The following is a 24,864-nucleotide window of genomic DNA, read 5'->3' as shown; positions in this document are numbered from 1 at the left end:
CTTTGCCATGGCATAGATAAATACAAGGAATTGCTAGAACAGAGGATTTGGCACAAGCAGTGGGATAAACAAGAGGATTCAAACATCAGCACTGATTATAGGGTATGTTGCCTGCACATAGGAGAACATTTAGCTACACCATGTTCAGTATCTCTCATCCATTGAGAAGACTGAAAACCATTTCTTGTTTAACTTTAAGAAAAGAAAAAAAAAAGAAAAAAGCCCCGTATCTGAACAACTTCAAAGATCATACTATTGTCGAAATATTGGTTGAATTTTGATCATGTAAAAAATTGGTGTAATCCAGCCTTTTAAAAAAGGTACAAATAACTATCAGCTGGATGATCTCACAGTTCTATCTACCTGCTGTGTTAGAGAAGAAATAAAGCTGATGTTCATAAAGACAATGATAAAATTTCCTTCACTTAATAGGCACCTGATTACTGGCCACTGGAGTATTAGGTTGAATTGCATCACTGATGAATAGCCAAGGGACTCAGTTAACAAAAATCAGTGCTTTTAAAGTCTTTAATGATCAGAAAAAAATGAATGAAAGCATTCTTCAAAATTATGATTGTAATTAGAAAATGCTAATTACATATTAGTTTAATAATTGCCACATGATCATTTACCAAAATAATTGAATTTTTTTACTTACTTGGAAGAATTAACTTTTCCCTTTTTTTTTTTTTAAAGTGTTCTCAACAGTCCTTTAAGAAGCTAAGAATTTTAAGATTACAGCTTCTGAAGCTGGACAGCTACTGTTGGAAAGATCTGATCTAAGTTTATTGCCAATTCATCTTATTTCACTCACTTAAAGATATATATTATCACCCTCTTAAGGAAAGTTACAGCAGAATAGAATTCATAAAGCACAGGTAACTTGCCCACAAAAACAGCTCTACAATTACAAGGTAAACTCCAGCAAAAGGCCATTTGTTAATTAATACATACATGCTAAGTAAGATATGTCACTTCTCAGTATTGAGCTGAGATCTCACCTAAAACATGAAGGTATTAGGCAAGTATCAAACATATCTAGAAGAGCCGTGTCATCTGGACAGTACAACAGAGGAATATATCACTAGTGTTACAATAACACTGCTTACTTTTGATAACAAAGATACACTTCTATTTTTCTGCACAGCAGTGTTATACCAGTTCTACAGCTCAAGTATCAGCAGCCACTAACTTGACCACAGCAACAACAGAAAAAGCAGGAGTGCTTTTCATGTGCTAAAGTGAACTCAAATGGAATTTCTTTCAGCCAGTGATAATTTTTACCATTCTGATCAAAAATAACACCCATATGGTAAGTATGTTCTTTTGACCACCTGCAAGTACAAACACTCCCAAAAGAACAGTTTTCCTATTCTCAGTTTAAGGTTTACATTTTAAACAACTAGTAGGAGCTCAAATAACACACTTTCTTTTAAGGGGTAAGCATAATTAAACTATGTCCAACATTACAGCTTTAAAACATACAAGCAGAATAAAACCTGAAAAGTATAGAAAATATTTCATATGGTATTTCTCATCTAAGATCAACATTCTGACTTGGAACAGATCCTTCTGACAAAGTGGCACATGTCTGTATTATTTACCTTAAGAAAACCTTAATTAAATTTAGCAATGAAATAATATTACACCACTACTCTTGTTATCCTTAGTAGTCCCTACTCAATATGGGGAATTTTGGCAAGAGGACAATAATTTTACTTGACCTTTGCAAAGAAATAACTAAGGTTGACTACTTTAAATGCATGCTAATTCAAATCACAGTGCAAAAGCATAAATGGCTGCCTCTGACTGATTTCCATAGCTGCTATGGCAGAGGGATGAGGTAAGCTTCAGAAGAAAGCAGACATGCTACTGCCAAAGTCTGGTGCTCCCAAATCTATACAATTTGCTTAATCTCTTCCACCGAAGGCAGTATAACTTATTCCTGATCAGACTCACTGGTAGAAAAGGAATTACGGAGAGGAAGAGGCAAAGTTCAGGAGACCTTTCTTGGGAATAGTTCTTCAAACTTGATCTTGAGGGATAACTATCTTGATTTCTTTGAATTAAAAAAAAAATTAACAAGGGATTGGTCCTTGAAATAGCTTCTCAAGTGAAATGTAACTGTATGTGGACAGAGTGCAAAATCTCTTAACACTGGCTAGATTTAATCAGGGACAAAAGAGGAATATCACGTCCAGATGACAAACCACTTTAGGACTTCAGCATAGGAATGTGGAAACCTTCACAAATACATCACACTGTTTTGAATCTTGGCCAGGTCAGTGGTTACTCAGGTGGTTACTCAAGTTGCTCCTGTGATATCAGTCGGCAGTTCTGTTCGACTAGTTTCCTCTACAGTATCACCATACTTGCCACTCTTGTTGGCAGTTTTAGTCTAAGGAGTGAATGGGGATGCAAACTGAACTACTCATGTCTAAAGGTGGTAGCTACAGATCAAAGTTAAGACATTAGCAGGGCCACATGAGAATCCTGCACTACTTTCTACTGTACTTGGTCTGTGGAATAGAGGTATTAAGTCTCTGTGGCTGTCAATCTGGCTCTTTTCATGAGTACTAAATTCATCTAAATAAATAAATTTATTTGTTTCAGCTTGTCATGGGGTAAGATCTGTTTTATTGCTGCAATTTTTGCTGTAATATGTACAAATCAATCACAAAAGTCTCTATGATGCAATCCCTTTATAAATCTGTTAGCTATGTAGCTTCTTCCAAAGAAGCCTTAGATGCTGTGACAGTGATACTAAACCTACATCAAAAAAATGATCTTTAAAAAAACATAACTGCAATGTTTTGCTTTCAGGGAATTTTTATAAAGCTCACATTCCAGAACCAGGCACACACAGAGAGTATTTAACCAAATTCCATGCTAAAATACATTTCAGACCTTAAAAGTTAGTTAAATATATTTACTTCCTGAAAACCAATCTCAACCCTATTTTTCTGTTATTCACAGTGACTTTTCCTATTTTTTCTTTTACAAACTCTTTTGAAGAAAAAAAACCCCACATTTCTGTAACTACTATGTTAATTTGATCTGTACATTTTTAAAGGAACATTTATTTTCCTAGGGGCACAATCAGTGCAGTCACTGATTGCAGCGAATAAATACTGCTTGGATTTGTATTATGGTGATGCATTTTACAGCTATCTGTTTATATATTACCATTGAAAGACTATGTTTGTTCTAAAAGCAAGGAAACTAAATGTTGAGCAACCTGTTTTAGAGAAGAGAATATAAAACTGAAAGATTTATTCTGGAAGAACAATTATGGTCAGGATATATGCTAGCATCCGAATAACATTAAGATTAGTTGGAGCAGTAATGCTACATTTTTCAGGAACACATTTCCAAGTAAACCTAATGTTATCCCTTCATCTTATACCAGTGCTTTCATAGACATGGAGGGAATGGAGATTCAGAGAATCAACATAGATTTCCAGCTCTATGTCAGCTTAAAAGGGATTCCTTTGCCTTCAGCATGCAGATAGGTATGGGTTGCTGAAGAATACTGGAGAAAAGACATCAACAAATTCATTAAACCTTTTCCTATATCCTAGAAGACCTCACATGCTCAACAACAGTTGAGGCTACTGCTGATGCAGTAAGGCAATAAACATGGTCAGGTTATTAAACTTTGTTATGTTTTCTATAAAAAGCAGTTTCAGAAGCAGCAGAACCACCAGTCTCATTAGTAAATAGTTGCATGCACTCCTAACATGGCTCCTATCATGGCAGCGAGTAACATCTAAACCACTTTTTGGCATCATTAATGGCACATTCCTTGTAAAATGACAGGAGGTGGCAAAGCTTATTTTTAGCTGAGGGAGGGAGAAGGCACATGTAGGCAGGCAGCCATCAACAGCACAGTTACCAGCACACTATTTCCAGAACAAAAATGGGATTGTACACCTTATTAAAACACTGTTTATTTTATGACCAGCAGGTCAAGGGAGGTGATTCTACTCCTCTACTCTGCCCATCCCACCCAGAGTACTGTGTCCAGCTCTGGGGTCCTCAGCACAAGAAAGGCCTGTTAGAACAGGTCCAGAAGAGGCCACGGAGATGAGTAGAGGCATGGAGCACCTCTTCTATGAAGACAGGTTGGGATCTGGGATTGTTCAGCCTGGAGAAGAAATGGTCCTGGGGAGACCTCACTGCGACCTTTCAGTTCTTGATGGGGGCTTATAAAAAGAGGAAGAACAACTTTTTTCATGGGCAGAGAGAGATAGGACAAAGGGGAATTGTTTAAACCAAACCAGGAGATATTTTTATTAAATATTAGGAAGAAATTCTTTACTCAAAGGGTTGTGAGGCACTGGAACAGATTGCCCAGGGAAGTTGTGCATGGCCCATTCCTGGAAGTGTTCAAAGCCAGACTGCATAGGGCTCTGAGCAACATGGTCTAATGGAAGGTGTTCTGTGCATGGTAGGGAGGGGTGGAACTAGATGATCTTGAAGGTCCCTTCCAACCCAACCCATTCTATTATTCTATGTATAAAGGATAGCAGCAAGGAAGAGTCAACAAAACAACCTCTATAGAAATACATACTTTCTCTCCCCTTCCTCCAACACAGCAGGAAAAATTAATTCCCTAGCAGGACCTCACATGAGGAACCAGGCAATGCTTTGCAGATCACACATTCCCACTCTTAAACTCTTCCCTTGCATTGCTGTGCTTCCTTGGCCCCAGGACTAACCTCTCCTCCTCTTCTCTTCTACAACCTGAGACTTTGCTACTGCCTCTAGCCATCATAATGTCAAGCCCAAGCCAACATGGCTTTTTCTACCCAGGACCATATCAGCTTGGGGAACAGCAAAGGGCCCAAGCCTTCCCTGCATGGAAATAACAAGGATTATTCCTTTGGATTTGGTGCTATGCTTTGCCAGCAACATACTCACACCTCACTACTCAATAACCACTGAGAAATTAGGAGATGAAGTTACAGAGGCTTGTGCCCAATCTAAGTCCTAGGGTCATGTCAAGTATATTTCTGTTATAATGAAGAACTAATGTTTTCATGAAAAAAAAGAAAGAAAAAATAAAGGAAAATTAATAGAAGATTCTAACACAATCACCTGAAATCTGTTGCTGAGGCTAAAGGTAAATATTAATTACCATGTAATTTACAGTTAAATGTGACAGCTGGTGATACTGTCAGACAATCTGCAGAGCAGTGGCTCTGCAACCGAATGCTTTGGGCAAGCAGTAGCCCGGTGTTCAAGAAAATATAAATTCAGAAGAGCTGAGAGTTCGAACAGATTTTCCCAATTGTGGAATTTCTAAAACAAAACAGTACCTCCCATATAAATCCAAAGCATACCGTTCCCTCTCCCCCCCCAAAAAAGAACCCTGAAGTTTCCAGAGCATAAGTAAAGCCAGTTGTGGTGATAGTTCTGCTGTGATATTCTGATGAAATTTCAACTGTGTTTCCTCATCATCAAAACCCATCAGAGGTACTATGGGTCTTGTGTGATTACATTTTCTCTCCCTAGAATTCCTAATGTCTTAATGTCATTGATATAATTAAGAAAGAAATTTATAAAGAAAATGCAGGAGAAAAAAAAAAGAGAAAAAGAGTGTGAGACCCTACAGATGGCAAAGAAAACTTAGAAATACATTTTATAAAAGTATTGCTTTTTGATCCTCTGGAGTTCATTTACACAACAGTCTATGTAGCGTTAATGTTGCCTTCTCCTCCATCTTCTCTCCAGTCCTTTCAGATTTTCTTGCCTGCCTATCAAAAGTGTCATCTTTAATTCAGGTGGGTATACTGATTTCAAGTACAATGCCAGTAAAGGACACTACAAGTAATGGTACTCAGTATGTGTTAAATCATCTCTGAAGTTGTGCAACACTCCTACTCTGTTACTCATACTGCTTTATGCTCCTTCAGAGCAGGAATTTTTCAATTAATGTGTGTTTGCATTATGAAAGCCCTACTTCATTTGGTGTAGAAACAACTTTTTGGTGTTTGCTACTAACCTAAGTTAACCTGCTTAGGCATCCATGATCACAAATTCAGTTAAAACCAACCAAACAAATGAACAAACACCTCCTGACAGAAAATGAGGTGTAAGGAAGAACTCCTTTGGCAGTTCTAACACTCTTCTGGATTTGAAAAATACATCAATTTGATTTGTGAGAATCCTGTTTTGAACTGTGGCCTGATCCCATTCCACCGATATATTACCAAGAGACAAAACCCCATTCTTAATATGTTGTTTAAAAATTAAGAGTCAGGAATGATTAGAACACAGTTAAAATATCTTCAGTCTGTTTTCCCCTCTGAAATGGGTAGATGAATTTGAGAATCAAAAGTTAAAGAAAGAAGTGTAAAACACAATTATACTGTAACATAAATACATTACACTCCAGAGACATCAAAACATCAACAGCAGTATTAAATCTGCCCTGAAGTAAAGAGGTATGAAGCAATTCATTAAAATAGAAGAAGAAAACTAGCTCATTCTGCAGCTAACAATAACCATTTTTTTTTTCAGGAAAAATCTAACAGTGTATAGCTTTATCCTGACTTACTTTATATGCCAATGCAGAACATGGCGGATTCGCCTTCAGATGCTTTCTCCCTATTTGGGGAATGGGAAAGCAGTAGCAGAAGTTGAAGATTCAGTAGCATTTTCTCCCCCTTTCCTGATCACTCTTGACTGTTAGATTACTGTGCATGATCAGCCAAATGAGATGTACTGTAGAAGTAGTCTACAATGAAGACTGGAACAAAACCTAACAACAGACTGTAGAAAAATTTAACTTTAAAAGCAAGAATATGTAAATATTGTCTTATCTGGGTATGCTTAATGGACATTACTGAGATAAGTGGTAGCTAGGTCTTTCCATTCAGTCAAAAGATAGATAAATACAGGAGTAGCTGCAGGTCTTGATGCAAAATCTTGGTTTTGTATTTTCTTTTTTTAAATCAAGCAGTAACAAATTTTTTTTTCACTTAATTTTTTTTTCTTTTTTTAAAATTGAACATAGGTGCTGCTGATATTTATGAAGTACCACTCACTGGGAGAGTTCTGTAGCAGAATAAGGCACAAATAAAACACAATAAAAGAAAGTTTTAAAAAGTTTCAAATTACTTGTACAATTAAATTAATAAAATCTAAGTATTTCAAATGTATGGGATATTGTTAGGGAGCTGAAACATAACTTTAAAGAGACCTACCTAGGCCTAAATTTCATCAGCTTAGAACTCAAGCGGAAACAGAAGCATATCCAATGTCTGCTGTAGACATCTACCTACTCAAATCCTCTTGGTCATAATGTCTTCAAAATCATATTTAAAATGAGGCTGAGTTGTAACATAAGCCCTCCACTTGATTTTGACCTGTGTGCAGATGTTACTGCTTGTAGCATCAAACCCATGAATAACAATAAGCATAGATTAGCGATCTAGGTTGGTTCTCACTGAAAAAAAATAACTTGGCCTATGTCTCTAAATCTAGCTCTCATCCACACAGAGAATAAACCTCATCATTTAATACACAAAGGCGAGAATGGCTACAACTGAAAGCAGGAGCATTTATCAGTTGCTAATGGAATGACTGTGAGGTGCGCTACTGTAATTCAGAAGCCACCAGTCTTCCAATACTTTTCTACAATTTTCCTTGGGGTTAGTTTTCTTACACTGCAAAAGAAATAAACATGCAGCAAACATTTTGTGGGTGCACTTCTGAGAAGTGTTTAAAGAGCCTGTGACAAACCATGTAAAAAAAATCGTTTTGGTGACAGGTGCATTAGGGTACTTCAGCTTCGCTCAGCTGTTGTTAGCAACACAGAAGGAAGCACAGGGACTGCAAGTAAAAGAGCTGAGCTCAGAGACCTTATTTCTCACTCAGGGCTAATTTCAGGGTATGACATAAACATAGCTACCCTTGCAGATCACATTTTTGACTGGGCCTTAAAATTATCTCAGTTCTTGTCAAGTATGGATTATTTTGTAGTGTAAAATAAATAAATAAATAAGAATCCCAAGTGATACCTTCTGTTCTAATGGAAGTATTACACTGGTTATCCACGATGAATCTAACCTAATAAGGGTACATTATAATCCAGTTGTAGTGACTATTCAATTTCTAAATGAGCTACATAGTGGTGGGGGACCTTACACCACCTCAGAAGCACTTTCCTGTGGCAGTTCACTGCGTTGCCATTGCTGAAACAGTTAAATGCAACCTATCCTGACTACAGAATGGATCCCCTAGCATGAAACGTACTATAAATACTGGGTTGTCACTGTTCACTCCATAAGTTTCCATGAGCTAGGCCATGCAGGACATGGCTGCTTCCTACAAGTTACCATGCTATGCCCAATTGCCTGTTTCAGTTACAATCACATTAGCACTTTCTACACTAGAATCCTTAATTGTTGCTATGCCCACACATTGTAAATGAGTTAAAATTTTACAATACTTTGCTCCTAGTAAGATCATCGCCTTCCCAATGTTGTTCCTGACCACATTAATACACAATGAAAACTGGGTTGTTGTTATCCTTTTCCGTGCTCCCCTGGGACCACAGAAAGACTACCAAATATTAAGGGATCCCCAAACAAATTTGGAATGTCTCACTTGAATTCCTTATGGTTTTACTAAACTTATTCTGGTCTGCCAGTGTTCCAGTCCCCATTTTTGCAGAGAACAATATAATTAAAAAGAAAAAAAAATATCCACACAACAATCCTTCTTCTCCCTTGCCCAAATCATGTCTATGTAATTTAAATCTGTACGTTCATTCCCAAGTCAGACACAGCAAATAATTAGAACTAAACTAATACTAAACATATATATTTGGGTTTTAGTCATGGATGCGCACCTATCTACAGCTGCACAAACATGTTCCCTGAGACAGAATTGCAGGGCAGATAGTGAATCAAGCAATGGGGAGTGTCTGTTGCACAATACCTTCAGCTATTTCCTATTACACTGACCACAACAAGGCGCTCAGAAATTCATCCGTGAAAGTGTAAAAATAGAACAGGGAAGCAGTTTCTGGTTAAAACATAATTGAATAACAGATTTTCCCAGATTTTTCAAATCATTTCAGTTCTTATATTTGTACGAAGTCATGAAAAAATAGATTCTTCATAACAGCTTGCAAGATGTCTACAGATTTATATACCGGATAATTAAAAAAGAGGGCATGATTTCATGAGCCGAGCATGTTGCACGCACCCAAGAAAATGTTTATTTGTCAGACAGTTTGGGTTGTTTACATGAACAATAGACATCTAATTTAAAGCATTATACTTGGGTTTTGTGGTGGTTTTTTTAACAGATGCACTTATAAACTTGTACAGATAACATTAATTTTATCTGCTTGCAAAGAGATTTGACTGCTGAAGTAAAACATATGAACTTTTCTTACAAAGACCCAGATGAATCTCCGTCTCTGTTTTCTTCTCCTCACGGATATTTTTTGTCTACTTTGATACATCAGTGGTCTTTAAAAGAGCTGTTCTAATCATTATCTAAATCGACAGAAAAGGCACCAAATACATCAGAAATTAAAAAAGTTAAATTAAAAATACATAAACGCCAAGCTTAAGACAATAAAGTAATCTGCTCGACACTTAAAGGTCATCTAGAAAAGAGATAACTCTGTTCCCTGTTTGCAGTAAAAATAGAGTCCAATTTATGCAAAATTGTTCAAGCAGTTTCTTTCTTCATATTTAAACATTTCTAAGAGGAGATCAAAAAGGCTGTGCTGGTCAGGTTGCTGACCAGGAAGAGGAATGGCAGAAGGGACAAGGGACTGACTTTTAATTTCATTAACCCTGAAATTCTAAATAATTTGCCATTTTCCTTTCAGAAAAGTACACGGCAGGTAAGTGACAGAATGCAGGTGTGGGCGTCCGTCATAATAAAGGCAGTTTGGTTGAGCGCAGTGGAGCGGCGGCGAACCTCAGTGAGAGATTACACACGGACCTATTGGCAGAACATGGCAAGGGAGAATGTCAGATTTCATATTCGCCAGACATCTACAGCAACTGATGCCTTGTAGTCAAAGGCTGTTAAATTACCTGTGAAGGTTACTGGCAGCCCTGAATGTTTTTCTCATTGTTTATTTAGTTCCAAAAGCTCTTGGTCTTTGTGCTGATTGCCCTAACTGACAGCCCAGGAAATCTGGACTTTGTAAACAGGGCACTGCTGTATTGAATTACAGGTAACAAGTGTGTAATCAACCTGCTGGGGCTGGACCTTTGCAAAGAAATCTTCGGTATACAGACAGAAAAAATAGGTTTCAATACTGGGGAATCAATTACATGACCAGATGAGTATAAAAAGAGATCAATTTAAATCCTTTGTGCTTATTTACTACAGCATATTTAGAAAAAGGAGAGACCCTGCCATGGTAGAAAGGTAATTAAGCACTTATTTCATGGTTGCGGTAATACTATAGAAATTAAAGGTGAATATGATTTGAAGTGCCCTCATTATAATCCATACAACCGTACTAGTTAAACAGTCCTTAGCTGCAATATGCTTTATACAAAATAAAGAAAAAGCTTGCAGGTTCATGTTCTTAAAGGAGAATTTCTGTCTCAAATTACATAAACTGGAAAAAAAGACCAACCCAAAATGAAGCAGTTATTTTTGATCTTCTAAAAGCTAAAGAGAACCTCTATAAAGCAGGGATCTAGTGAAATCTAACATTGTGATATTTCTGCATACCAAAATAACATAATAAAGTTCAACAACTACCCCCCTGACCATAGATTTATATAAGATATTTAAACTGTAATTGTTAATTAAAAACCATAAATAAAAATCCAGTGGCGATCAGTCAACAGAATAACCCTATGCCAGACAATATTGATTCACTGAGTAGTACATGAGAGGAAATATTTTTTTTCCTGGTGTTTTTTGTTTTTTTTTTAAATCATCAAGATAGGCCAGTTCTCTCTGTGTCTGTGGCCACCACAATAACATTCACTAAATAAAGAAAACCTTAACAACAAAGATTCCAAAATATAAACATCAGACAGTATTTCCTATCTGAACATCATTTATTAAAACAGATACTGTATGCTCTTGTTTTATTATGCCCCAAAGACTTGTTTTTGCAGTTGGAAATTACAAGAAAAACAAGGTTTCATTAATGTACTCACTGATGATGATAATTTTAGACTACTTGCACTATTGGAACTTATGCTTTGTTAAAGCAACTGAACTTACATTGCCAAATTTTATTCACTCTAGGTAAGCAGTTCTCTACTTTGGCAACCACAATTTCTTGTACATGCTTGAAAAACATGTCATAAAATTTACTTTTATTTCTGTTAGCTCATCTATCAGTATTTATGTACCAATATGTCTCTAAAAATTGAAGTCTCTGACTTGGAAGCGGAAGGTTATTTTTTGCAAATATACAACAATATGTGAAATGCAATCTATGGCATGGAAGAAGAGCTGATGACAACTGACCAGGAATGATGGAAGCACTAGCACATTTCTTATCAGTACTCTCCATCTGACTCAAGTTCTAGGCTTTAACAGATATTTCTGACAGTTTCAGCAAACTTTATTCAAGACTACTAAAAAAGTTTTGGTTAAGAGAGAAAACCAGTTAACTTCTAATGACTGTCTATTAACAGATATGCAAACTGCTGGACGCTGGACATACCCTCCCTTCCTAACTAATATTCCTGTAAATATCTGCATTTTTTACATATACCAAGATTTTCAGGAGAAGAATAACATCCTTTCCCAAGTCAACAGAAACAGCTGGTAAAGGATTTTTTAAATCTGACTCACAACAATAATAGCTTGTGACAGTGAGAAACACTGCTCCAGTGTTGCACTGTGTAAAACCACACACACTTCTGTCCATTTCAAATGTACCATCTTTCGATGGTATTGGAGATCTGTCTGTTCTTGTCTCATGAAACGTGTTGACACAAACATGATTTCACATTTTTCTACTGCTCTTTTAAATACTCTCTTTGAGATTTTCACTTCCCATTTGCTTTTCAACACACTTTATATAGTTATGATGATGAAAAACTCATTAGCATTGAAACTAAGGTTCCTAGCATGTAAATATTAGCACATGTGTTTAAAGTCTCAACTGATGGTCCCAAAATCAATGTTAATAATTGAGGTGCACACTAAGTACATGAACATCAATGGGTAAAAACTGAAGCTCTACTTAGGACTATATGGCACACGTAAATGGGAAGTGTATGGATTACATTTTATCAGCTTTTGGCTTTTGTCTGTGAGGCATTCTGCGACAGGAGCACCACGAAATGTAACTAACACAGAAAGTTGTGGTGCCTGGCCTTTGCACTGTAGATGGAAAAAAAAGTAAAAACTCCAGATTTTCTTCATTGTTTCTAATCATCTGAAACTTGTTTTTTTAAGCTACTGTTTTCCTCCTCTCTCTTTTCTTCCTCTTTCTAGAAAGTAAAGCTAAAGGACATCTCCAGAATTATTTGCTATACTAAGGCACTATTAAGCTAGTTATGGGCATACAATCTCCCTTTTTGGAGTATTAACTGCCTTTCTAAAATACAAATACAAATGTCATACAGCTCTAGCCTTTCTTCTCAAGGACAAACACTGTATGTCACATAACTGGAAATGCACATCTTCCAGAATAAAGTCTTTATCTGATCACTTCCTGCACTGAGCACCTATCCTAGACACATGATGGCATTTAAATTCAACCTCACAAAACAGAGCCCATTGTACAACAATGAAGCACTCCAGTCAATGCCACAGTCTTAACTAGATTCATATTGATAATACATTGCTATAATTCTGCTTCAATTAAAAGCATATTTCAGCAGAATCCCTGGATATGATAGCTGCTCTATGCATTTTAATAATACAGATCAATGGTGTCAGAATTCTACTTTACATAAATAAAGAGTGATCATATTAAGACAAAATCCTGCATAACCTAAATGTATATTAATAGCAGCAATCCAGAAACTGATCGCAATCTTTACACTCTGGATAAAAATCAGTAAGCCTATTTCAACTGACTTCAATATTTTAAAAGCAGAAGTGTTTTATCGTCTCCAAGACAAAAATATGGAAAAAAAAATCAATATACAATACCAAACTCCAACGAAAATGCTTAATTTGTTCTAAACATTAGCATAGTAGGAACATGCTATTACATGATTTCTGCAACTACTAAAGTCAAGTTAATTTATCCTGTACTTAAACAGTTAATACAGGAAATGCAAAATTCTTATTGCATTAGGAAAAAATTGTGAAATACTAAAATATTTATCCTTGATTTTCATGTTAATATGTAGTGTTATTAACAAAATTAGGCAAGTTGCCATTACTTGTGGCCCAGATTATGGGATATTACTGGACAGGACCAAAATAGATCGCAAATGTAACCTATGACAGTGCGAGTATTCTGAAGAACATACCTGTTTTTATTTATGTGAATTCCAGCATTTCTAGAAAGTTATTGAAAATATTGCTTCTCTGTATTAAAACTACCCATATAATATGTTAACTATCTGACTTTCAATTGACTAATTGTGACAAGCTAATGCAAAGAGAAGTATGGTATTACATCGAAAGTATACCTTTCTTGCAAGAAGTTCCTTTAAATTTATCAAACGTTGCTGGTAATGCTCTATTTTGTTCCATTAAACAGCACAAATACTCCTTAATCAATGAATGCAAACTAGACAGTATTGTAAATGCCTTTCCAAACAGGTATAAACTAGGGTTGCACAGATACAAAAATAGATACTTTTAGATGAGTAAATGATACGATAAATACGGAAAATCAGGTTTCACTCTTGGACTGGTATAGGCTCTTATCTTTCAAGAGAAAATTTCATTACCTATCCTTTTCTGGAAGAGAAATCAACAAACACAAGTATTAAAAAAAAACAAAAAGAAAGAAAAAGGAGAAGGCTGAGGAAAGGCTAGTGCAAAACAGCTTGTAACTTAGATTTTCACTACTGCAAGAGTAAGTCTTAGCTTGTAAGAATTATTAAGAATTCAGCTAGAAAACAAACAAACAAACAAAAAGAAAAAAATCACTCTGATGTCCAGCTACCAGACAAGTTCTAGAGCTTTAACTGTGATAAAATCATTATAGTGACCCTCCTGGTATGGTCTTAAAAATGTCCAGCTGACTTGGTTGATAGAGGAAAGAACCCACCTAAACTAAAACAGCTTCCACACCACTTAAAGTAAATACACATCAAGGAATGCTTCCACAATACAACTGCAGGAAAAAAACACCTTCAACTGAAATAGTGAAACAAGCACAGAACCTGTGCAGACCCAAAATGAAACCCACAAACAACTGTCAGACTCATTAAAAACAGAAATCTAAGTCACAGATCATAGAATTGTTAGGGTTGGAAGGGAGCTCTGGAGATCATCTAGTCCAACCCCCCTGCCAAGGCAGGGTCACCACAAGCAGGTGACACATCCAGGGACACATCCAGGTGAAGCTTTTTTAATCTCACAGAAAATACAGAAAATAGAAAGTCATATATAGGTATTTCTTACAAAGATAGAAAGGTCTTTTTCTTAGAGAAAGACAAGAGGATGGTTAAGGATCCTCATATTAATATATCACGATTTTTTTTCTCCGAAATACCTTGACTTAAGTATAAATGAGGTATGGGGAAGAAGTAAAGCTATAGTCACTATTTCCTGGAACTGATCTTTCTCAAGTAACTTTAACTGAGAACTGATTTTGAGGCTATATCAAAATAGTCAGTTTCCATCCCCTCACACACAGTTAAAGCACTCAGGCTTTACTTTTGGTCACATATTCTGTATTTTCCTGTGTTTCCAAACAACTCGGAATTTGTTAAGGTAAACAAGTGCCAATCCTGCAGAAATATTTTGGACTTCCAGTTTTGAGGGAGAAGTGAAAATGAAAGCTCTGTTACCCACAGGGCAAGATTCTCAATAGCACATTCAAGTACCATCAGGGAAACCTAAGAACCAAAATATCATCTTCTAAACCTTCATCTGTCAAAACCTGTTCCATTTATATAAGGCAGACATTTGCAATACTTCTACTTGTTTTTTGGGGGAAATGAAGCGGATTATTGAGGGGGCAAGAGGAGGAGTCACACAAACTTAATTCAGCTAAAAAAAAAAAATATATATACATAAATATATATAAAATATAAATACTTCAAAAGGGAAAGCTAAACACTCCATAAAACTCACTAAAGACTTTTCCCCCATTTTTATTCAATTTAATGGGGGATGTTGTGGTGGGGAAAAGCATACTACCCTAGTGACTTGCTTACAAGAGAATATTAATGCAGTAAGTCAGAGAATGAAATTGTATAGAGCACTAACTGTTTCACTTTAAGTCCTTTGGCGGAACTGTTGGTATACTATAAACTCTTATCCTGGATAATCACAAGCTAACTTTCTCACCTAAACAAATTTCATAATAAAAAAATTAAATCTACTTGCAAATTTATTACCTGGTTAACAGCACAACAATAAAACTCAAACAACATAAAAAAAGTTAACAATTAAGCTACTTAATTAAAGAGATGCTGAAGACAAACTGAAATGCAGCAATAGATAACTGCAGTACTAACTTCCAAGTAAAATCAAGAAAATGCATAGCATAAAGTTGAATGGCTGGCTGTACTGTAGTACAGCATACTATTCCAGCACACTGCTGTGGTGTGATACGTTCTGCTTTGCTCAAAAAAACTTAACCACTTAAAATATCAGCATGCCTAAACTTAAACGAGTAGTATGCCTATGAAAAGTACAATTACTCCCTATATAGGTTTGTTTCATTCAATACAATAACGTACATTGCAAGAAAATGTTGCAACTCAAACCAACACATGATGAATACCAGGAAAAGAAGTAATGATATACAATGATTCATTAATCAACAAGGCATAAAAGTATCCACAAATCTCTAAAAGAAGTTTATGGACCATGTTACACTTATGTCCCAACTGAAGGTCATAAGCAAATTTAATATTGATTATTAACAAAACTGATCCATCAGAGTCTTTGGAAACTTGGTTAATAATACTCATAAATAGCTCCCCTGTGTTCAGCAGTGATGAAACTACAGGACACTGCACACAGTAACAAATATTATCTCAAAATAAATAAATAAATAGCTTTGTTGCACTTGGAGCTAGTACCTTGTTGAAGGTAGTTCACAATTGAGTTACTTGCTTCTGATGTCTTACTAAGAGTTCTCCAAACACAGGAAGTATTGTATTCCTGTGGAGTCCTGTCTGGTGAGAAGAAACACTTTCCTGGGAGAGCAAATGGATGCAAGCGCATCTCCCACATACAGGGGCAATATGGTCCTCCATTTTGGAACAGCATGAATGCAGTAAGTAATGAAAAAATGTTTATAACTGTTATATAACTCCAGTTAGAAAGTTTCTCAATCACTTCCCAGAACTGAAAAAAGTGTATCTCTAGAAATAAAATGGGATTTAAAGCAAAGAAAAGCCATCGTCATAGTATGTCAAACACAAGAAAAATACAGAAGACAGAATATGAATTTCTACTTAGTCTTTATTGAAATGATAATGCAACTGAAGTGGTCTCAGCAGACTTGGACTATGGAAAACACTATCAGCTGCCTGGAAAATACATTAAAACTGTTGGTCAACTCCGTAATTGCATATTCAGCTGAAAGTTTGTCACTGGTGCTTTTTGCTGACCAATTCAGCATCACTGGTTAGATCAAACAACATTGTGTTTGTATGCCAAAACTACAATATCTGTCTTTGCCGCAGTGTCAGTAACATAATATATCAGAAATAGCCATACACAGCAGTTTTCTATATCTCCTATACCTTTAACTTAATCAGACACAGTGTGACTCACAAACGTCTGAGATCATTTCTTTCTGCTTGTATGAGCTCAGGAAGGCCTCTAATTTATCACCAAATAAAGGCACAAATTGCTGGTGCTGGTGATTCTGGTATCAGCCTGCAGTTGCAAGAGTGAGACACCTTTTGGTTCATATGACATTGTCTACTTTACAGCCTTGCTCTTTTTGACTAAATAATCTTTGATTGCTTCACAAAACTCTCTTAACTTCATCACCGGATCAAGCCAAACACCAAACAGTGTTTGTCTTTTCACTTGGCTTCATTTGACTTTTAGAAATCCGGATATAATGCTTCCTTCCATGAGTAAATACGTACAAGCTACCCGCATTCGTGTTTAAATTCATTGCATATATAAAAGTGAAATATAAAACTCAATGCCAGCCTGTATTTAAAAATAACTTTTGGTGTCTCATACTAATGAAAACAGAGCATCACTGTAGAGAACGTACTGTTTGTGTGAATGACAATACAATACCTATGTGCATCCTGTGCAGTCAGAAAGGCTTGGTAAGAATTTATGACACAGACAAAAGAATTCTTTCAAGGACATGTAGCAAAATAACCTGAAGTTATGAGACAAAAAGACAGGACTAAGACCAGTCTGGAATGCCTTCCTCAAACTGGAATGGGCAAAAATGAAATGCACTCAGAGTTGTAATCCTTCACTTCTTTTTTACCTCTGGACTTGATATTTGATAATTTAAGGAAAGAATTTGCCATTGTTAGATGACATCTACAGAGCATTTACAACTTTAGAGGTATAGTCAGTGTAAGAATAAGTGTACCATCTGGCCGGAAGCTTGAGGTACCTTTTGGTTTGGTTTGGGTTTTTTTTTTGTTTTTTTTTGGTAATTCTATCTTTTCACTGAAGAAGTGGTTTACTGATCACTCCTAAGTGTTTAGTTATGCTCTGTTTTGGAAAGTAAGACAGGACAAAGAAGAAAGACTATTGATTATGAGACAAGAAATTTAAAACCAACTCCAACTGGTTCACAGTGAAAAATGACATAAAAAAGTAGTACTTTCTAGCTGATATAAGGTTTACTTCAGATGTTCACTATCATTATAGAAAAGAAAAAAAATCACATGCAAAGGTCAGATTCTGTCACTATTATTCACATTAGGCACTATCTTAACTTAACATGCCTCATGAAAAATTAAAGTCAAAATAATCTGACACATTATGGCAAAATGCCCTTTATCTAGCTCATACATCTATGAACAGACACTCCATTAACCATATTCAGGCTTTTAACTTTATATTTAAAGACAATGTACTGGACACAATTCATTCATTCTTTTCCAGCAATTTTAAACTGATCTTAATTTATTGATATCAGACAAACTGTTCCTGACTTGTAATGGTGAAGGACTACACTAGATTCAAGTATTTATGTCTAAGGTTTAGGAAAATACTTCTTCTTACTCAGAGTACTTATCTGAGAAATGCTTTTAATTGAACAGACTGTAATTCTAGACCTAATAAAGTAAGCTTTCTCAGATGAACTAGACTGATGGTTATAAATGTTTAAATTATAACTCAGACACTCCTACATTCTTCTGATCTAAAATGTTCAGCATAAAAGCAGTAAATACTGTCTGGTTGTTATTTTTGTCACTCTTAAAGTATTGATTTTACACTAAACATAAGGAAATTAAAACCTTAAGGTGAAACCAATGGTTTTTTACAAGTTTACAGCCAAGTCAGTATAAGGTTTGTTTAAAATATCATTCATAGCACATATTGACATTATAATATAACTGTTAATGATCAAACACAGAGGAAAATATACGTGCACTTTACTACATATGCACATAAAAGAATATTATACATGACTGTTTTAAAATTGTATGTTTTAAGAGCTGTGATATTAAACATTTAATAATTTGGTAATTTTTTCAAAGACAACTATTAAAATTAAGGGAGAAGAGACCAAATGTCAGTTCTGATGAACTCCTGCCTGGTGCTGCAGAGAAGGTATGTCTGGGGAATGAGGACTAACCAGTTTCTTCATTTTCCTGGACTAGATGGAGGTCAAATGTCTCCCACTGTAAGATAGCTATGTTCAGAGCTACTTAAGCTGAGGCCACCTGCAGCTAATGATTCTTGCTGATAAAAAATCCACTTGAATACTCCGTCCTTCCTTTCACCCAACCCCTGACAACAAATGGCCAAGTTTTAGGAGGCATTCAGATCTATCTATTTCTGAGCAATTTCAGACAATGAGGAAAACCTTATCCATGCTCCCTTGTTTGTGCAGTCTGCTGCTCTATGGTACAAAGGCTGAAACAGCACAAGTTACGCAAAGCTTCACTCTGTGTCTGCTTAAGGTGAAGGGCATGGTTGCGTATTAGTCTACAGAGCACAAGGAAACAGAGGTACTGTGAACCACACCTGTACATCTTTACATCAACCGTAAATTTAGAGCTATTACCAGGAGTCATATCAGCCAGCTTATAGATCTCATTCAAATGAAGGCTGCAGTATCTATCCACAATCCTTACCACAAGAAATACTCTCTGAGATTAATATCCTTGACTAGTAGATAAGGGTATGAAATGGCACGGCTGGTAAGGACAGAATTTTAGATTTGGCACTGCTGCTGACTACGTTTGCTACTGGGATTACAAAAGAGACTTTCTTATGGGATATTGCTATCAGCAGCAAGTTGTGCCAGCAGTAAGGGAAACACTCTTTCTTCTCTCTGAAATATGAGAGCACACTTCTGTGCATGTTCCCCCACTTTACTCCTGACGCGCATCACAGCTACTTTGTTGACATGGAGCCCTACCCAGCATTTCCATTTCCTTTTGCCACATTATTAAAAGCAGTGCATATCACTACTAATATATGTCTCCACCACAGTAGAACAGGCGCAATTTACTTTTGAAAAGATGCCCTAAATTAGGGAAAGACTAGCCCTTTGGGAGGCTGGGACTTGGCTGTGGGCCTTCAATTGACTCCCTGTCTAAGCCTGAAAGAAGCCTCATTCATACATGTACGTTTGAACTGTGGGTCCAATACAATTTCAATGGGAAGCTGGACATTTACAAGGTAGTTAAGCATGTAACATGCTTACAGAATTGGACTTTAATTTCTTTCTAATTACCCCATTTCCTCTCTTTCTTGCTACGGATCTGAAATTATCTAGACTGCTTCTAAATTGTATAATATTGCTTCTCTACTCATGAAATTCAGTGTGGTTTCAGAGCCAACAGGAGTACCACAGACATGGTATCTGTTCTCAGACAACTGCAAGAGAAGTGTAGGGAACAGAACAAAGGTCTCTATGTAACCTTTGTCGACCTCACCAAGGCTTTCAATACCGTGAGCAGAAAAGGTCTGTGGCAGACTTTGGAATGTTTAGGAAGTCCCCCCAAGTTCCTTAAAATGATCATCTCACTCCACGAGGATCAGCACGGCCAAGTCAGATATGGAAACACACTTTCTGAGCCCTTTCCAATAAAGAATGGTGTGAAACAAGGCTGCGTTCTCGCTCCTACCCTATTCACAGTCTTTCTCAGCATGATGCTCCAAAGGGCTCGGCAGACCTCGATGATCAGGACGGTATCTACATTCGATACCGTACTGATGGAAGCCTATTCAACCTAAGGTGACTGAAGACCCACACCAAGACCTTAAACCATCTTGTCCGGGAGCTGCTTTATGCTGATGATGCCGCCCTTGTTGCCCACACAGAAGCAGCCCTGCAGTGTTTAACATCCTGCTTTGCAGACGCTGCTGAGCTCTTTGGGCTGGAAGTCAGTTTAAAGAAGACAGAAGTTCTCCATCAACCTGCAGCTCAGGAAGTCCCCCATCATCCCCACATCACCATTGGCCAATCAGAGCTCAAATCAGTCCAACAGTTTAATTACCTAGGCAGCCTCAGCTCCTCGGATGGTAAGATTGACAGGGAGATAGACAACAGGTTAGCAAAGGCATATAGTGCTTTCGGAAAGCTTCATAAAAGAGTTTGGCGAAATAAACACCTGAAGAAAAGTACCAAGATCAGTGTTTACAAAGCCATAGTGCTGTCTACTCTCTTATACGGATCTGAATCATGGGTCATCTACCGCCACCACCTGCGTCTCCTAGAACGCTTCTATCAACGCTGCCTCCGTACAATTCTAAACATCCACTGGTCAGATTATGTGACCAATACATCTGTTCTTGAACAAGCAGCAGTCACAAGTATTGAGGCCATGTTGATGAGAACACAGCTGCGTTGGGCAGGGCACGTCTCCAGGATGAAGGACCACCGCCTCCCTAAGATCCTACTTTATGGTGAACTTGCCACTGGCTGGTGCAAGAGAGGAGCCCCGAAGAAAAGATACAAGGACTCCCTGAAACAACATCTCAGCCTTGGCCATATTGACCACCATAACTGGTCTACTCTGGCCTCCAATCGGGAGGCCTGGAGACACACTATCTATAACGCTGCTGATGCTTTTGAGAAAGCACGCAGGATCACCCTTGAGGAGAAAAGACAACACAGAAAGAATCGTGTCTTGCAGAATATACCACCTAAGGAGTCTTTCTGCTGTGCCTTTTGCAACCGGTCACGCCTTTCTCGTATTGGCCTTTTTAGCCACCAGTGCGCTTGCAACAAACGTGGGTAGAGCCCTTCCCAAATCTTCGTTCGCGAAGCCTAGCCATGATGATGACTCATGAAATACACTAAAACTTTTTAAAAGGGAAGATTAGGAAGTCAATGATACTCACGACAATTTCATAGGTTCCACTGTCAAAGCTTACTAGTTCTGTACATCTGTACACCCAACCATTTATCTTAAGAGCCTTACTACTAGAATAATCTTACTACCTGATATTTATCATCACTGACCAGAATTTTGTTAACAAATGTGGGCATACACATACACACAGTCATACACAAAGTAAAGTCATTTTGCAAAGCAAGAAGTTAATTTTCATTGTACACTTAAGATAGGGAGTTGCTGTCTCAGTTTGATATGAAAGATACAGAGCATTTTCCTCAAAATTACAGCTACTCCTTCTTTTTCCCCCATATCAAAATGAAGTTGCAATGAGTTAGTTTATCTCTGTTGATTAGTTTATGAATTGCATTAATTAATAACTGCATTCTTTGAAAAATGTAACCTGCTCTTTAGCATCTGTCCCACCTTTTCTCTGTCTCAAATGACACTAAAAAAGGAATAAAGCACACTTCTATCAGTAACGTTGCTTGTACTGTAGGAAAATAAATGACAATTTGAAACCTCAGAACACTGATTGCAATTGTTCCCCAGCAGCAATAATAAAAACTGGTTGTCTGGGTCAAAAATCCCAAATTGTCAGTGATGTTTAAATATTAGCCTGAGTAGTCAATAATTTAAAAGTTACCAATAACACTATTGCCTTGACTGCACTGCACTGTTGAGAAAAGTAAAGATGCTGACATAAGGGGAAACAGAACACATCACCTGACTCATCCACACCCCATCTCATCTGTGGTGAGGCCTCATTAATTTTAAATATAAATTGAAGGAAATGTTTTTAAGTACCACATACTGAATTGAACTGAATTTGTGCAAAAGCTGCTGCTGAAAAAACACAATGCTTGAGTAAGTTGTTCACAGAAACCAGACATATTTAAAAATATATCACTTGCCATATCTTTCTTTGGGCTTAGATGTCTATAAGAAATTTTTGAATTTTAAGCAAATAAAAGTCTTCCAGACAAAACACCTGGGAAGAAAAAGTTGTATTTGAGCATATTACATATTTGTTACATTTATTATGGTTTTAAACACTTATGGGATTTTGTATTTACTCCAAAATCAACAAGTATTTTTAAAGCTGCACTTACGAGAAATCTAAACTTACTACATAAGTAATATACAGTTTATTTATTTGCAAAATAATTGCCTAAACTCCTCTTGTAACAAAATCAAAAATAAAATAATCCTAGAGGAGAAGAGAGTTTAAAGTGTGTTTAAAGACGGTATTATTTGATTGGGATCATAAATACTAATATCTCAGCTTCAATCACAAGTAATAGCACAAAATTACTGTAGAGTGAAATTATGATTACAATATTGTGATTTAGATTACATACATTCACACAGGAGTGAGACCTTTTCCCTTCTGCCTGCCATACCCGGACCCAAGAGCAAGGAAAGAGGGATGGGGCAGAGTCTTGAGACAACACTTCAGACTGTTATTGTTGCTCTTTCCTTCTTTAAGCAAAAAGAAGGGGTGGGATGGATATTGTAACTCTTATGAGTGTCTCTTGAGAAAAAAATACTGCAACAGAAATTATGGTTACTTATCACCCTTCATTCCTGGCTGTACCAAAAAAACAGAATCTAACTTTTAAGATGAATTGCAGGTTAAATAATCAGCCTTTTAAAATGTGTACTTAGCACTGTGGATAAATCTCACCCTGAAGATGATATGGTTCAAAATTCTAATAAAAGATGATATCTGAGATATAAAAATGAACAATAAAATCACATATTTTACCCTACAAAACCAATAAAAGCTAACTGCTCTGTAACATTTCAGTCAATAGAGCAATGCAATCAGATTTATAACTTTAGCAAGAAGGCTCAAGAAAGCCTGCATAAATTATTTCACGAAGTATTACAGTTAGAAACACTTGAAGAAGACTGTGGATAAACAGAAATGCAATTGATTAACTAAAGAAAATGATAACAAAGAAATATGAAGAATTAAATGCCAGGACACATCTCACAAATCTACGAAGGCAGTTGCAACATTCACCAAAGAGCAAGGCATCTTCATGCCCCCTTTGAAGGGCTCTGTGTGTCTCTGCATACAACACATAGAGCATTCAGGCTTATGAGCAGTGAGCAGGATCATGTGGGGTTGGAGAGACTTCTGTCCACCTCCCACTCTGTATCAGCACAAACACCTCTTGCTATCTCAGCATTCCAGAGAGGGTACTTCTTCCCCCCACATCTATTAACTAAATAAAGCAAATCACTTCCAACAGTCTTTGCTCTGAAATGCAGAGGGCCCAGACCCCTCACTTCCCAGCTGCACAGCAGCTCGGCCAGAGGCAACCCACTCTGATGCAGGAGCCACAGCTACACTAACAAAATACTGTTCCTGGCTTCTTTAGGGATGATTAGTCAGGGCTGGCCCCCAGCACTGCACTTTGAAGTTCACACGCTCTGGTTTTAAAAGTCGAGATTCAGTCTCCACCGGAGCAGTGAAGGGGGTTCCCAAGTGGAGCTGATTTGTACCGGGGCAGGAAGAGCTGACACACAGGTGCCTGCAGTCAGACTTGCCCCAAACGGCAGTAATGCTGTAACACTCACACTAATGATCACCAGTGCAGTTCCATGCCCAAAGCAGAGCTATGCTGCTGGTTCTTGAGGAAATACTCTGCTACTTTGGGTTTTCCATAAACAGAGATACAGTGATTTCAATAATGCTGTTTTGTTTTTATACCCTGACTCAGATCTGAAATAGGAAGCAATAATTTCTGGCTCATGTTAACCTTTTTCATGAAATGTAAGCAAATACTACCTTTTGTTGTAGGCACTCAGTGATTCTGCATCACTACTGGTAACACACACACACAGTGCACATAAACAGATGTTTAGAGCAGCATTACTGCAGATGAATCCTGATCCTAACCTGATGGACCCTTTCATATCCTGTATCTGAACATCAATCACAAAGCCTGGGGAGTACAAGTAGAATTTGAATTATAAGAGGTTTCTGGGCTCCTATTTTTCCTTACCATTTCACATAGGCATAAGGAGGGCATGCAAGCACGTGTAATCATTCAGTGAGCTGTGCTCTCAAAATACCTCTTTTCTTCCTTATCCTTTTGTTTTATATCAAATTTGTGCAGGTAAAGTTCATAATAAACTAACTTTATTTACTCAATGCATGATGTTTTAAGCAATGCAGTCTTCTCACGGTTAAGCAATGTAAAACAAATATATGGCTTCAATTCTGTATTGCTGGGTACTAAAAATTAATTAC

At 37.0% G+C, this 24,864-nt stretch overlaps 1 protein-coding gene and 1 long non-coding RNA gene across 4 annotated transcripts in view; one reads left to right on the top strand and one right to left on the bottom strand.

Moving 5' to 3' along the window:
* ZNF407 (zinc finger protein 407) overlaps positions 1–24,864 on the bottom strand; it is a 338,348-nt gene that overhangs the window by 60,542 nt on the left and 252,942 nt on the right. Inside the window, exon 9 of one of the 3 annotated variants that reach the window (XM_027678459.1) lies at positions 9,915–9,972. The exons of the other annotated variants lie outside the window; for them this stretch is intronic. Coding sequence (XP_027534260.1) covers positions 9,950–9,972 — 23 coding nt within the window. The 3' untranslated portion in view covers positions 9,915–9,949. Of the gene's footprint in view, positions 1–9,914; positions 9,973–24,864 lie in introns of those variants that run through there. 3 annotated transcript variants of the gene reach the window in all.
* Positions 4,054–7,100, top strand: LOC113965287. Its single transcript, XR_003533489.1, has 3 exons — positions 4,054–4,124; positions 5,677–5,786; positions 7,022–7,100. It is a non-coding gene; the product is annotated as an uncharacterized LOC113965287 (long non-coding RNA).

Source organism: Neopelma chrysocephalum, unplaced genomic scaffold (genome assembly GCF_003984885.1).
Source record: "Neopelma chrysocephalum unplaced genomic scaffold, ASM398488v2 Primary Assembly neopelma1_22b, whole genome shotgun sequence".
NCBI classification, from domain to species: domain Eukaryota; kingdom Metazoa; phylum Chordata; class Aves; order Passeriformes; family Pipridae; genus Neopelma; species Neopelma chrysocephalum.
The sequence above is the reverse complement of the archived record's forward strand: the minus strand, read 5'-3'. Positions and strand labels throughout refer to the sequence as shown.